General features: G+C 44.0%; 1 protein-coding gene across 2 annotated transcripts in view; it reads left to right on the top strand.

Annotated features, from left to right (window-relative positions):
• The window catches only part of AKR1D1 (aldo-keto reductase family 1 member D1), a 54659-nt gene extending 39937 nt beyond the window's left edge, over positions 1 to 14722 (top strand). For both annotated transcript variants that reach the window (XM_084617429.1, XM_084617428.1), the window contains 4 exons: positions 677 to 786; positions 2246 to 2411; positions 2763 to 2845; positions 14549 to 14722. In XM_084617429.1, coding sequence (XP_084473555.1) covers positions 677 to 786; positions 2246 to 2411; positions 2763 to 2845; positions 14549 to 14591 — 402 coding nt within the window. In that variant the 3' untranslated portion in view covers positions 14592 to 14722. The remainder of the gene's footprint in view (positions 1 to 676; positions 787 to 2245; positions 2412 to 2762; positions 2846 to 14548) is intronic.
• Positions 14723 to 15409: the final 687 nt, after the last annotated feature.

Genomic DNA, 15409 nt, shown 5'->3' with positions numbered 1-15409 from the left:
TCCCAAAAAGGAGGTCCACATTCCTCTTAGACTACTGTATATCTTGATTTTTTCCCCCCCCTCTTGCCTGGACATGGCTCAAGGTCTGTCATCATTGGAGCTGGGTGAAGCTTTTCAGCTGATACATCTTTAGCTGAAAAATGCAGATTTGGGGTCAACCAGAATATTAGAATTCATGTTGAATTTGCAGAATTGTTTAGATCAAACCTAAAATTCTAAAACTCTAAACTTCTCATTTGGACACATTTGAAATTAAACATTTTTTCCCCCAAATCAAAACTACTTTTCATTTTAAAAACTCGAAAAGCTTAGAAAAATGAAGTGTTTTGTTTCAGGTCAACTTCTCAGTGAATCAAAAGTTTCAAAGTTTCTTTTGGGTTGATCCGGAACACACTCTTTTTGATATGGCCAGCAAAGTGAAAAATCAATTATTTCCACAGCTCCTGTCACAGTCTTTCCCCTGGGAAGGTCAGGATGACCTGCCACCACCAGGATGGCCTGGATTTGAATGATTAATCTAGGGGGTAAAAGGTTCCATTTTCTTAAAACATTTTCCCCTACAATCTCTAATTCATCTGAGATTATAATTGGTCAAACATGCAGAAAGAGATGTCAAGACATTATTCAGTATCTGTCACTATTTAATTTAATTGCTCCTTCTGTTTCATTCATGTAGGTTGAATGCCACCCATATTTCACCCAGCCCAAGCTCTTAGAATTTTGTAGACAACATGACATTGTCATTGTTGGGTACAGTCCACTAGGAACCGCAAGGGATGAAACGTGGTAAGTCTTCATACTAGCCTCACTTGTGCGGTGAACATTGCTACTAGAGAGTTGCAAGTCTCCCCACAGAGATCCAGCAAAAAGTAATATTATGGCTTCTCCCAAATGCTTGCTATCCTCCAGTGAGGCAAGTATGAGCATTTGAAGCTGGGCTTCTCCTCTTTTTGGAAACATGCTTCAGAGAAGCCAAAGTTCTTAATTTGGAATTTGGGTAAATCTACCTCACCATCCCTTTTACTAAGATGTAGCTTCTCAGCTCTAACCTGGGAATCCAAAATGTGATTTCCAGTATTCCTAAGGCCAGCAGGCTATACAGGGTACGTCTACACTGCAGCTGAGAGCAATCCTCACAGCCTGGGTAGATGGACTGAAGTTAGCGCACTAAAATTAGCAGTGTGGACATTCCAGCTCTGACGTAAGACCACCCAACCCCCTGGGTCTGAGCGCAAGTGGCTTGCCCAATTCTCCACTGGAGCTGCACTGTTTTTTAGTGTGCTGGCATATGTCTCTTGACTTGTGCTGGGAGGCTTGCTCCCAGCTGCAGTGTAGACATAGGCAGCACTGACTAACCCTCTGAAGTGATCTCCTTGCCTTGCTCTGTCAATAGGGAATGTCAGTGAGTCAGCCCCATACAGTTGGCCAGAAGAGAGGCAACTATAATATAGAGCTATGAAATGAGTAGCTGCATGGTGGGCAAACACTAGATCGTTTAGGGCACCAAACAGAACAGAGGACCTACCCAGTGGAAAACAAGTAGAACTCTTCCTAGAAGTCATGAGGAACATCTCTCCTCTCTTCTCCACACAACTGATCCCATGATAACTTGATCTGGGCTGTTTAATACCTGACTCAGAAGCAGATCAGGATTATCAGGAAACAAAGGTACAGTATCAGGCTTCCCAAAGGCTAGAAGATGCCTGTACGCTTTGAACCTGATCAGAGGTTAGAGGTGGACAACTTATTAGATCACCCAGTCCATCTCTCTGCTCATGTAGGACTGATCCCCTTGGTACATTTTCCTAGAGTCCTGTTCTGTTTACTTGTAAAAGTTCCAACGGGTGTTGCTTCCTGTGAGAGACTAACTGCCTTCCAAATCTTATTGCATGATTTACTGTTCAGCTCATGTACTACTGTAATATATTTGACAATCAAACTTTTCCAAACACTTTCCATATTGAATAGGATGAGTGCTGGCTCATGATCTGTAAACTGCAGGTCGAGAGTGGGCAGATGAACTTACGCATGTTACTTCCACAAATCTTATTGTTTGACAGAGGCAGTGGGAAAACCGTATAAACATGGTGATAACTGATGCATTTAGAATTAATCTTCATTTCATAACAGATTGTCTGAATCAGTTTTTGCTTCAGATTTCTGCTCTCTGCCTCTTTTCTTTAAATATTCCAGAATCAAAATAAAACACCCTTCTTTTTCCTTTTTTTTCCCCCCCCAATTTAAGGGTAAATGTGTCTTCCCCTCCTTTACTGAAGGACCCTGTCCTGAATGCCATTGGGGAAAAATACAACAAGACGGCAGCACAGGTTGTTCTGCGCTTCAACATCCAACGAGGGGTGGTGGTCATTCCCAAAAGCTTCCATCCACAGCGGATCAAAGAAAACTTCCAGGTAAGTTATAGATTTGTCTCTGCTCCACTGATATTGCTGACCCCTGCTTAGAACATCTTCCCCTTCTCTCCTGAGGCAGAGAGGAGGCTTAACCATCCCGGAAACCTTTTCTATGTTGACTCTTACTCACCATCATTTCTATCACTTGGTGATGGTGCAATAGAGGGGAAGCTAGTATGGACAGGACACTGGACTCTTCATCAGTGTCATCTAGACCTATTCTGAGCAGGCTAAAATTCCAGCAGCCGGTCTACACTAGTGCTCCCATGTGTAGTAGTGCAACAGTGAGAGATCAAGTAACACTGAATCTCCCTTGCTGCGGATTACTCCTAATCTCCTCTTTTTCCCTAGATTTTTGACTTCTCACTCACTGGCAAGGAAATGAAGGACATTGAAGCCCTGAATAAAAACACCCGTTACGTGGAGATGCTGATGTAAGTCCAAGCTGAATCCCAGCCCTAGAGCAAGTGAATGGAGGCTCCTGAACAGTGCTGGGTTCTTAATGTAAACCCTGCCATGTCAACACTTCCATATACAATCACATCTACCTTATTTCAAGAGGTTCTCTTACGGTGATAAAAGGGCATCTGAATTTCAAACATCAAAGCGTAGGGGTGTTCAGGTCTAGTGGTTCAGCACATAAGATGACTTGTAAAACTTCAAAATTTGCAACATTTGCATATGGTTCAGAGTCTGAACAGCCTCCTAGGTCAAGGGGTAGGTAGGTGGTATTTGGCTCAGTTCCATCTCTGTTTCAAAACTCTCTCCCCTCTTTCCTCAAGTGGTGGTGACTGTCCCAGACAGCTAAGGAGCATGCTGTGGAGCTCACTCAGTAAAAGGAATCACTCAACAATTGTCACTGACTCCTAGGAGTGGAGTACTGTCTCTTGCCTCTGCTGCACTGCCATTGTTTTCCTCATATCAGCGGTGTCACAGTTCAAGGCAACTGCACCTGTATTTCCCCTTAGTGGTGCAGTAAGGGCATCCATTCTTAGGCTTCTGGCTCCCCACATGTTGCCTCTCTTGAGTGGTGTCAGGGTTCCCTCCCCAGTCTGAACTCTAGGGTACAGATGTGGGAACCCCACATGAAAGACCCCCTAAGCTTATTTCTACCAGCTTAGTTAAAAACGTCCCCAAGGCACAAATTCTTTCTTGTCCTTCGAACGGTATTGCTGCCACCACCAAGTGAGTTAGACAAAGATTTAGGAAAAGGACCACTTGGAGTTCCTGTTTCCCCAAAATATCCCCCGCAAGCCCCTTCACCCCCTTTCCTGAGGAGGCTTGAAAGTAAACAAGGTGAGCACAGACCAGACCCTTTGGGTTTTTAGGACACTAAAAGCCCCAATTGGATTCTTAAAAACAGAACCTTTATTATAAAGAAAAAAAGTAAAAGAAACACCTCTGTAAAATCAGGATGGAAAATAATTTTACAGGGTAATAAGATTTAAAACACAGAGGATTCCCCTCTAGGCAAAACTTTAAAGTTACAAAAGAACAGGAATAAACCTTGCTCTTAGTATAGGGAAAATTCACAAGCTAAAACAAAAGATACTCTAACACATTTCCTTGCTATTACTTACTATTTCTGTCATTTTAGATGTATCATTCAGTAGGAGCTGGATTACTTGGTTGGTCTCTCTCTCTTTGTCGCCAGAGAGAACAACAAAAGCCCAAAACAAAACTCTTCCCCCACAGATTTGAAAGTATCTTCTCCCCTTATTGGTCCTTTTGGTCAGGTGCCAACCAGGTTATCTGAGTTTCTTAACTCTTTACAGGTAAAGGAGGGATTTTATACTATCCTTGGCTGTATGCTTATGACACGCCCCCCCAAATCATAGACCGTGCTGGACAGCCTGCTCCACACTGGCTGTGATTTCTTCCTGGAGCTCTAGGAGAAAACAGAATTAATAAGACACATGCACCTTTAGATATACTATTGTTTATATAAAAATTAACAATATTTTCCACATTTCAAGTATGATTTTAACCAGTTGATTCTGGGAAACTTTCACGGGAGAGTGCATCAGCCACTTTGTTAGAAGCTCCTGAAATCTGTTCTATTTCAAAATAAAAATCTTGGAGAGCTAAACTCCCACAAAGAAGTTTTTTGTTATCGTCCTTGATGGTGTGAAGTCACTTCAGCGCAGCATGGTCGGTATGCAGGTGGAAACGCCGTCCCCAAATGTATGGGCGTAGCTTTTCCAGCACGTACACAATGGCGTAACATTCCTTTTCGCTGATTGACCAGTGGCGTTCCCTCTCAGACAGTGTTTTTGCTGAGAAACATGACAGGATGGAATTCTTGATCCGGTCCTTCCTGCATTAAAACTGCTCCCACACCATGCTCGGATGCATCTGTGGTTACTAGGAAAGGTTTGTCAAAGTCTGGGGCCCTTAGCACAGGGTCAGACATGAGTGTCGCTTTAAGCTGGTTAAAGGCCTTCTGACACTCTTCGGTCCACTGAACAGCATTTGGCTGTTTCTTTTTGGTTAGGTCTGTCAGTGGGGCGGCGATTTGGCTGTATTGCGGTAGAAATCACCTGTAATATCCGGCCAAGCCTAAGAAGGATTGGACCTGTTTCTTTGACTTTGGGACAGGCCACTTTCGGATAGCATCCACTTTGGCCTGTAGGGGGTTGATAGTTCCTTGACCCACCTGGTGTCCAAGGTAAGTCACTCTGTTTAGGCCTATTTGACACTTCTTAGCCTTAATAGTTAGTCCTGCCTCCCTTATGCGCTTGAAGACTTTTTGCAGATGCTCCATGTGTTCTGCCCATGAATCAGAAAAGATGGCCACATCATCAAGGTAGATGACTGCAGATTCTCCCAATCCTGCTAGGAGACTATCTACAAGTTTTTGGAAAGTGCTGGGTGCATTTCGCAGCCTGAAAGGGAGCACATTAAATTCATACAGCCCTACATGGGTGATAAAGGCTGACCTTTCCTTGGCGGATTCATCCAGCAGTACTTGCCAGTACCCCTTGGTTAAGTCTAAGGTAGAGATGAACTGGGCATGTCCCAGTTTCTCCAATAGCTCATCTGTGCATGGCATTGGATAGTTGTCTGGGCGAGTTACAGCATTTAGTTTATGGTAGTCCACGCTAAAGCGTATCTCCCCATCTGGTTTGGGAACTAGAACCACTGGAGATGCCCATGCACTGTTAGAGGGGTGGATTACACCCATCTGTAGCATGTCCTGGATATCCTGTTCTTTAGCAGTTTTGGCTCGAGGAGACAACCGGTAAGGTTGGGCTCTAATTGGGCGAGCATTACCTGTGTCAATGGAGTGGTATGACCGTTCGGTCCATCCTGGGGTGGCTGAGAACATCGACGTGAAGCTAGTGCACAGCTCCTTGATTTGCTGTCGCTGCAGATGTCCAAGGGTCATGGAGAGGTTCACCTCTTCCATGCCACTGTCACTTTTTCCTTCATAGTAGACACCTTCAGGCCACTCAGCGTCATCTCCTCCCTGGGCTGTAAACTGACAAAACTTTAATTCTCTGGAATAAAAAGGCTTTAGAGAATTAACATGGTACACTTTAGGCTTTAGGTTTGAGATGGGGGATGCTATGAGATAGTTAACAGCTCCCAGGAGCTCTTGGACCGCAAATGGCCCTTCCCACCATGCTTCCATCTTATGGGCCTGGAGCGCCGTCAAGACCATGACCCAGTCCCCGACTTTGAAGGAATGCTCTCTGGCATGTTTATCATACCAGGTCTTTTGCTCTTCCTGAGGATCTGTTAGGTTTTCTCTAGCAAGGGCTAAAGAGTCTCGGAGGGTGTTTTGTAGGTTGTTTACAAAGTCCAGAATGTTAGTTCGTGGAGAAGGCGTAAACCCCTCCCATTGTTGTTTCATCAACTGTAATGACCCCTTAACCTTGCGGCCATACACAAGTTCAAATGGTGAAAACCCTAAACTGGGACGTGGTACAGCTCTGTAGGCAAAGAGCAACTGCTGCAGCACTAGGTCTCAATCATTGGAGTGCTCATTTACGAATTTACATACTATGGCCCCCAAAGTTCCATTAAACTTCTCCAGCAGGCCATTTTTTTGATGGTGGTAAGGGGTGGCAACCAAGTGGTTCACCCCATGAGCTTCCTAAAGGCTTTTCATGGTTCCTGCCAGAAAATTAGTTCCCGAATCCATAAGGTTGTCGGAGGGCCAACCTACCCTTGCAAAAATGTCTGTCTGTTAATGTCTGGCACACACTTTTAGCCCTGGTGTTGCTTAGAGCTACTGCTTCTGGCCATCAGGTGGCAAAATCCATGAAAGTCAGTAGGTACTGCTTTCCTCTGGGTGTCTTTTTTGGAAAACGACCCAGAATATCCACAGCTACTTGCTGAAATGGAAACTCAATGATGGGGAGCGGCTGGAGACGGACTTTGACCTGGTCTTGGGGTTTTCCCCACTCTTTGGCACACCTCACAAGACTGGACATAGGTAGAAATGTTCTTGCCCATTGTCTCCCAGTGGAATGATTTCCCCAAACGGTCTTTGGTCCTGTTCACCCTAGCATGGCCACTAGGATGATTGTGGGCTAAGCTCAAGAGCTTTATCCAGTACTTAGTTGGAATTACCGACTGTCTTTGAGGATGCCAGTCTTCCTGGTGCCTACCCAAAAGAGTTTCCTTCTATAAAACTCCTCTTTCTACCACAAACTGGAATCTATTAGAAGAGCTGAGAGGTGGTGGGTTGTTCCATGCTGCCATCCAAGCTCCCTGGAGCTTTCATCTGCTTCCTGCTCAGCCTGGAACTGTTCCCTTGATGCTGGAGACATCAGTTCTGCACTGGATTGTGGACTTGGGCTTGGTCCTTCTGGAAGCGATGTGGGTAATAGGGCTGTTTCTGCTGACTGTGAACCGCTCTCCGCTGGTGCACTATGTTGGGTTTCAGGCTCCGGTTGAGCCTCTTGCGCAGGTTTAGCTGCTGCTACCAGTGCGGGCTTGGTGGTGTCCTCTGGTGTTAGAGTTGCTGACTGGGTTGTAAATGCTGGATTCAGTGCTGCCAATGGTTCTGGTGCTGGTTGCTCTGCCGGTTCTGGGACTGGATCCACTACTGCTGTTGCAGACGTTGAGGTGGGCTCCGGTTCCACCACCTCAGTCTGGGTCTCTGGTAACACAGACTGGGCCCTTGTAGAAGGCTCAGGAACAGAGCTAGGTATGAAGGCTTGCTTAGCCTGGCTGTGGCTGACAATTCCCACCCTCTTGGCTAGCTTCACATGGTTGGCCAAGTCTTCCCCGAGCAGCATGGGAATGGGATAATCTTTATAGACTGCAAAAGTCCACATTCTTGACCAGCCCTTGTATTGGACAGGCAACTTGGCTGTAGGCAAGTCAAAAGAGGTTGCCTTGAAAGGTTGAATCATCACTTGGGCCTCTGGGTTGATGAATTTGGGGTCCACTAGGGATTGGTGGATAGCTGACACTTGTGCTCCAGTGTCCCTCCACGCGATAACCTTCTTCCCACCCACACTCACAGTTTCCCTTTGCTCTGAGGGTATCTGGGAGTCATCTGGGCCTGAGGACCTTTGGTGTGACCCCGGTGCAATGAACTGCAATCTGTTAGGGTTCTTGGGGCAGTTGGTCTTTACATGCCCCAGCTCGTTACATTTAAAATGTCACCCAGCTGACTGGTCACTGGGGCGAGGTGGGTTGCTGGAGAATGCTGTGGTGGGACGATAAGGTGTCTGGGGTTTTCCTTGGGGTGTAGTTGGAGCCTTGGGCTGCACCCGGGGATATGGGGTGGTCTCAGGGTGCCCCTTCTGGTATCCCCCCAAACTGCGACCAGGGTTGTTCCTCTCTGCTACCTCCACCCGGTTTGTTCCGATTTGCTCCGCCTCTCTGGTGGTCTGGGACTGCTTGTATTGATCAGCATAAGAAGCAAGACATTCTGCTGAATCCATTTTCTTATCCCATAAACACTGTTTTACATCATCATTGCTCATTAGTCAGGAACTGCTCCTGGACAACCAAATCACACATTCCTTTCAAAGCTAGTTACACCCCTTCCTTTGACCCATTTATCGAACAGATCCTTCATCTGGTTTACATAAACCATGTTACTTAGTCCAGCCCTTCTCTTAAGGGCTCTAAATTTCACTCTGTAAATTTCAGGTGTAATTTAAAATTGCTTCAAAACCAAATCCTTAAATTTGCCATAGTCAGAAGCATCCTCAATAGGCATCTTGTTGAATATGTCCAGAGCTCTTCCAGTCAATTTTGTGACCAATGTGGTCATCTTGTGATCTTCAGGAATCGCATGGAGGGTGCACAGTCTTTCAAAGGTGATGAAATATTCAACAATATCACTGGATTTATCATACTGTGGACATAGTCGTTCCCATTTGTGGATTTTTGGGGAGGTGGAGCCACTTGCTGAAGGGTTTTGTCCTTTTAACTTTATCACCTCCAGTTTATGCTTCCTCTCTCTTTCTCTCTCCTCCCTAGCAGTTTTTTCTCTGGCCACTTGTGCATCAATCTCCATGTTTTAATTCCAGTTGTCTTTCATGTTCCTTCTTTCTTTCTTCAGCTTCCAATCTGGCTAAATCTAGTTTCTTTTGGACATCACTTTCTGTCATCTTAGCCTCCCTGCGCTTAGCTTAGCCTAACCCGAGAGCGAGCGAGCTAGCTAGCTAGCTAGAAAGAAAGAAAGAAAGAACCCAGCTTGTGAATTCCCTTGCTCTAGCTTAACTACTCTGCCCTGAGGCAGACAAGAGAAAAAACAAAAAACCTCCAGCTGCTCTCAGCTAAAAAACAACAACCCAGCTTGTGAATACCCTTGCTGTAGCTTGACTACTCTGCCCTGAGGCAGAGAAGAGAGAGAGAGAGAGAGAGAACCTCCAGCTGCTCTCAGCTAAAAAAAGGTGTCCTTTTAATAAAAAAAAAAAAACAAAAAACCAAACCCTCCCTGCTTTCCAAGCAGCCAAAAGAAGAAAAAAGTCCTTTTAATATCCTGAAGTTTGTTCTTCTGGTTCAAAATGATCCCACCGCTCTGCCACCACCACACTTTCCTAGAGTCCTGTTCTGTTTACTCGTAAAAGTTCCAACGGGTGTTGCTTCCTGTGAGAGACTAACTGCCTTCCAAATCTTATTGCATGATTTACTGTTCAGCTCATGTCCTACTGTAATATATTTAGCAATCAAACTTTTCCAAACACTTTCCATATTGAATAGGATGAGTGCTGGCTCATGATCTGTAAACTGCAGGTCGAGAGTGGGCAGATGAACTTACGCATGTTACTTCCACAAATCTTATTGTTTGACAGGTGGAAACACATGTTTTTGTCTCTCCCTTCTGACTGGGATATTTCTATGCTGAATAGTCCCCTGCCTTCCTTGTGATTATCTTCAGCAAACAGCAGGCTGCCTAAGCAAGCTATTTTGCCTTCTCTTCAGAGATGGTACACAGTGTAATTGCCACAGTTCAGCTACCACACAGCTATTTCTAAGCAAGCACACTTAATTCTTAAACTAGTCAGCATGCACATAATTTCTTTACCTTCTCAGCAGTCACCTCAACTTTACCATGAGCTCTGGTTGGTGATTTAGTCATTCAAACCCTACCCAGGGGTTTTTCCTGTGGTCACAAGTTCATCACAGTTTCAGCTCAGAACAAGCACCCTCGTGATATGGAATAATTCATTTACCCAGTTTGGGCCTTTGAGGAGACTGCGATTACCTAATCAGCCAGACAGTGGTTTTCTGCCCAAGCCAAAGCTTCAAAAGGGGTGTGAATCACTGTCATTCCCTTCACCCAAAGTATTTCCTAGACAATCTGCTTAATATATGTTCTCCCAAGAAGTCCTGCTGAAATTCCTAATACTTCTCAGAGATTGCATTAATCACATCTCCTAGAGAAGTTGCATACAAGTCCGCAATAACACATAAATAATGCACTTTTAATACAATGGACCCCAGAGGCATTAATTTAATTCAATAAGATGTGCCAAAGTTCCTGCTCTACCTTGGTGGGTCTTGCACTTATTGGTGGATTTGCTTGTCTTGGAGCTTCACGGCAGCCCTCAGCGTGGCCGTTTTTCTGAATTCACAGTCCAGGTCGACTCCTCCTATGTCTGACCAGGAGTTGGGAGGTTTGGGGGGAACTCGGACCAGCCCTCTACTCCGGGTTCCAGCCCAGGGCCCTGTGGAATGCAGCTGTCTAGAGTGCCTCCTGGAACAGCTGTGCGACAGCTACAACTCCCTGGGCTACTTCCCCATGGCCTCCTCCCAACACCTTCTTTATCCTCACCATAGTGTGGTGTCTGATAATGCTTGTACATAGTGTGGTGTCCTCCTGGTGTCTGATAATGCTTGTACACCTCAGTCCTCCAACTGTCCACATTCTCACTCTCAGCTCCTAGCGCCTCATACTCCCAGCTCCTCACACGCACACCACAAACTGAAGTGAGCTCCTTTTTAAAACCCAGGTGCCCTGATTAGCCTGCCTTAATTGATTTTAGCAGCTCCTTGATTGGCTGCAGGTGTTCTAATCAGCCTGTCTTAATTGTCTCCAGAAGGTTCCTGATTGTTCTGTTACCTTACCCAGGGAAAAGGGACCTACTTAGCCTGGGGCTTATATATCTGCCTTCTATTACTATACTTACATGGCAGGGGAGATACCATGATCACGAAGGTGGTTTTCCCAGGGCAAGGCTCATCCATTGCACTGCGGGTGTGCTGACCCATGCGATTTCCCCAAATGCGGGAAACTCGACTGCATAATTTGTGGTAGTGGGGGACTGCGTTCGTGCTCTCCCCTGGGAAAAAAAATTATTACTCTCCTATAGCCATCTGGCCCGACCCTGTCACAAAGATTTATCTTAATTCCATAAGGTTCGTCCAGGATAGTGTTATCTGTTACAGGTGAATGCTGGAGCTGAATCTCAAATTCCTATCGTGTGCATAGTACTAACACTTGACATTTGTATAGTGCCTTTGATCCTGAAGCATCCTAAAGCACTTCTCTTAGGGCTCCAAGTTTGGCTGAAAATAAGACTATCCATTTTCTAGTACAAGAGCATGTCCAGCCTATGGCTATACTGTATGCTGATCCCTTTTCAGGACACTCACTATGTTACCTAAAGCAACAAAGGCATTAATTTTGGTGTATCCCTCTCCACCTTCTTAGATTAGCTCTCGTGTCTCCTGATGGCTGTGCTGGGACAAAAGGTCTAAAAATTCTAGGATTGCAGCAACTCTAGAGTATTAACAGCTTTTTTCCTGCCTTTATCTATGGTTAGCGAAGTCCAACAGGAACAAATGGACCAGTTTACTTAGCTACCTAAAAGGTGATGGACTATAGACGATAGGAAAGGTGAATTAGGTTGAAGATGCACTAAAATCTCAGCAAGGTGGTTGTAATCTATAATTATGTTTGTTTATTCATTCAGTGAATCTGGGGATAGCCAAGTGATCAACTTGCAATATGTTTTTAATGATTGTCTTTTTCTATTTAAAAATTATCTAAAATTATTATGTTCTTGATACTAGAAACTGTTTGGATTTCTTAGCTAAAATTCCTAACCTGCAGATATTTCGAATTTATAATTCAGACTCTGCTTGTGAAAAGTGAATCTTGGCTGGAATTCATAAATATCTTCATGTAGGGAAGTTCGATGCCCATGGGAAGGGGGAGAATGTTGAGAAGAGGGAGGATATTCAATTAAGTTTAAAGGTAGTAAATTTAAAACTAATAAAGGAAATACTCTTTCACATAACACATCATTAGACTGTGGAATTCATTGCCACAGGAAGTCAAAGGCCAAAAACTTAGCAAGACTCAAAAAGGGAGTGGACACTTTATATGGATAACTAGAATATAGAGAGTTGTCATAATTATCAGCTTTTGGGAGGAGATGTTAAGCCTTATGCTCCACTGTTTAAGCCAATCTCAAATTGTTAGAACACAATTTTGCCTAATTTGTGTGGGGCAGATGACACTGGATCTTCTTAAGAAGGTGTTAGAACACTGTGTTAAGCATCTGGACCAGCCCCTGTCAGAAAGGACATTGTCTGGTCTGATCCAGGTTGTCAGTTCCTGTGTGAAAAGATCAAACAGTAAAATGAAAATATACTTAATGTATTTGTGGGGAAATATTCCACTATTGCAGGTATGAATGAACAAACGTTTTTGACTTTCCTGTGGTTTTTCCAGCTTTAAACTAGAATGGAGTTGTGTACAAGTACATTTCATTTTGATAGCATTATCTTATTAGTTACCAAAGCTTACCCATGTTAACTACAGTGGAATTTTACATCAACATGTTTGACAAACAATGCAGTATCTGAAATCTAAACTGTCTTCAGAAAAAACTGATCTTGCTGAATTTTGTATGTTTTCCAGTGGGAAACCTAAATGTTTCAGGTCAGCTGATCTGTCAGCCTGATGTGCTATAGTGCCTCATGGGAGTTAAAGTTCAGGTGTCTTATCCCCCCACATTCTCCCCTTTGAGCCAGGCTCCTTGGCTGAACTACATCTCCTATGATGCACTGTCCCTGCTTTCATTGAACCAGTAGCAGTGCAGCATGACCACAGTATATCATGAGATGTGGGGAGCCCAACCCAGAAAAAAATGGAAACCATGAGGCACTATGGCTACTCAGGGGGACCAGATTAATGCAACCCAAGCTGAAACAAAACATCTTGATTTCGTTCAACAAACTAGTTTTTTCAATCTGGGAATGTCAAGGTTTCATTTTGGTTGAAAAAGTCCAAACAAAATGTCTTAACATTACTGAATTGAAATGTTTGGAACTTTCCATTCTGCGAATTTCATCCTTAAGTCGGAAGGAAAAAAGTCAATATCCCTTCCCATGGGACAAATTCCAGTTTTTATCCAGCTTTACTGATTATACGCTAATGGTGCAGATAAATAACACAGCTGCCATGATGCCCTCAGCAGTGTTTCACACGACCGTTTGTTTTTACTGACAGGAAGTGCTGGCCTACATCTTCATTATAACCTACTTTATTTCAGAAACCACCTATAATATCTGCTTAGTTAGCCAGAAGACTGGAAGTGTAGTGTAGCCTCCAGGTTTTCTGGGACTAAAGAGGGAAATGTGGAAGACATTTGCACTTGCCTACATTTGGCTCTGGGACCATGTCTGCATTTTATGGCATTCCTAGATCTTTACTTTTCCTAGACATACACAACTTATATGAAGTATGAAGTCTTGCAATTGAGTCTGTAGTCTGATGGACATAAAACAATTGCACTAACATACATGAACTTTCCCTTCACCTTAATTAGGTCATTCAAAGGCTCCTTGTGACCACTGAAACATGAATGCTATAAAATAACTAAATAGGGTATCCACACCCATGCTGAGTTACTGCAATTTCATTAAAGGGGACAGCTAAGGTTAGCTTGGATGCAAAAGACTCATGGAAAAAAGGCCAAACCAGAGCAGACCCATCCATGCCAGCTCAAACAACCTGAGCTAAAGAAATGCATCTTTTTTTCAGAGCTGCTGTTTTCTGACTTTCCTCTAAGTTTAGCCAGTACTGGGACTCCAGCTGAGGAGCATTCTAGCCATATGGCATCCATCAAACAAACAGTGGCATTTCTTTTCCCCTGCAGAAGTAGGAAAACCTGCAGATTTACCCGTTTTCTGAAACCTGCGTAGAATGTTTTGCATGAAGAGGGTTTAACATAGGTCTGAAGTCTCTAGCAACAAGGCAGGGAAAGTTTGCCCGACACTAATGTGCCTCATATCTCACCTAGAGGGAACCACCAATTTATTTCCCCCCCCCCTGCCTGGTAAGTCTCTGGCTTCCTGAGTCTGCCCACAAAGCTGTGTCAGTTCCAGTGCTGACTTGCGTGGTGTGAATACCAGTCCACCCGGAACTTAACTAACACACACATCCTGCCCCAGAGCTCTTCAGATAGGTCAATGAATAGCTTTCGATCGCTTTCGCTCTGTAAGCGTCAAAGCTTAGCTGAAGGACTCTACTATCTTCTTTTCTTAAGCCTATTTGGGTTACCCCAGTAGCATTTTATTACAGTAGCAGGCAGAGACCTCAACCCGGTCTGGAGCCTGTTGTGCTAGGCACTGTATAACTAGTGCTAGCATCTGGTGTTGCCGTATGTAATAGCTTTTGTAGTGAAGACTCTTTATCTGCATTCTCTTCACAGGTGGCGTGACCATCCGGAGTATCCCTTCAATGATGAATATTGAAAATAAACCATAGTGGCATATATTCAACTCAATATTGTGGGGCTGTGTCCAAAAACACCTAGTTCTAAAAGGGCTTTCATTGTAATGGAGACTTTCCAGAACATCAGAATTAAAACATGAATGAAGTTACATTTCATTTGTCTCTTCAAACTTTCCTTGTCACCCTTGCCAACAGCTGAAGGATAGTTCTGTTTAAGTTACTGATAGGCCCAAACCATGTGAGCTGAACACTTTAATTTTTTATTTGGGGCAGGGTGGGAGGGGAGAAGAGCACGCAGGATCCAAAATGAATCCTATTTCTGAGTCTTAATGTGCAGTCTATATAAAACAAAGATCAGAACATTCCTGACTTGTAGAGTTTTTAAAACTGGGTCAAAACTGTGCAGTGCGGGCACATTGCTACCTCAGATTGAATGCTGCATGTCCGCTCACCATCATGTTTGATCTTGCAGTGAAGCCGTAGCATTGAATTTGTGATATCAGAATAATTTCCACAGCAAAGCAGCACAAACACAGCATTCTCAAGATCAAGTGAAAAGGCTGGTTGGGAGGCGGAGATTACTTGGGCATTTAAAAAAAAATTGTCTAATGGAGGTTTTACTTTTGCATATGGTCTCTTCTGCTTGAGTGTAATGTGGAAACCACCACTTAAAGAGCTCTGTGTGTGTGTGTCTCTCTCCCCCTCTCTCTTTCTTTCTTTTTCATCAAGCTGAGCACATGATTCTTTAGTCCTCTTGCAAATCCCAAAAATGATGATCCCCCCCACAAGAAACTATTCATTTCAAAGCCCTGAAAAGAACTCTTATTTGTAGTGTGCT

Source organism: Lepidochelys olivacea (genome assembly GCF_965140295.1).
Source record: "Lepidochelys olivacea isolate rLepOli2 genome assembly, chromosome: 1".
Taxonomy (NCBI): domain Eukaryota; kingdom Metazoa; phylum Chordata; order Testudines; family Cheloniidae; genus Lepidochelys; species Lepidochelys olivacea.
Note: the sequence above shows the minus strand (reverse complement) of the source record. Positions and strands in the feature narration are given on the sequence as shown.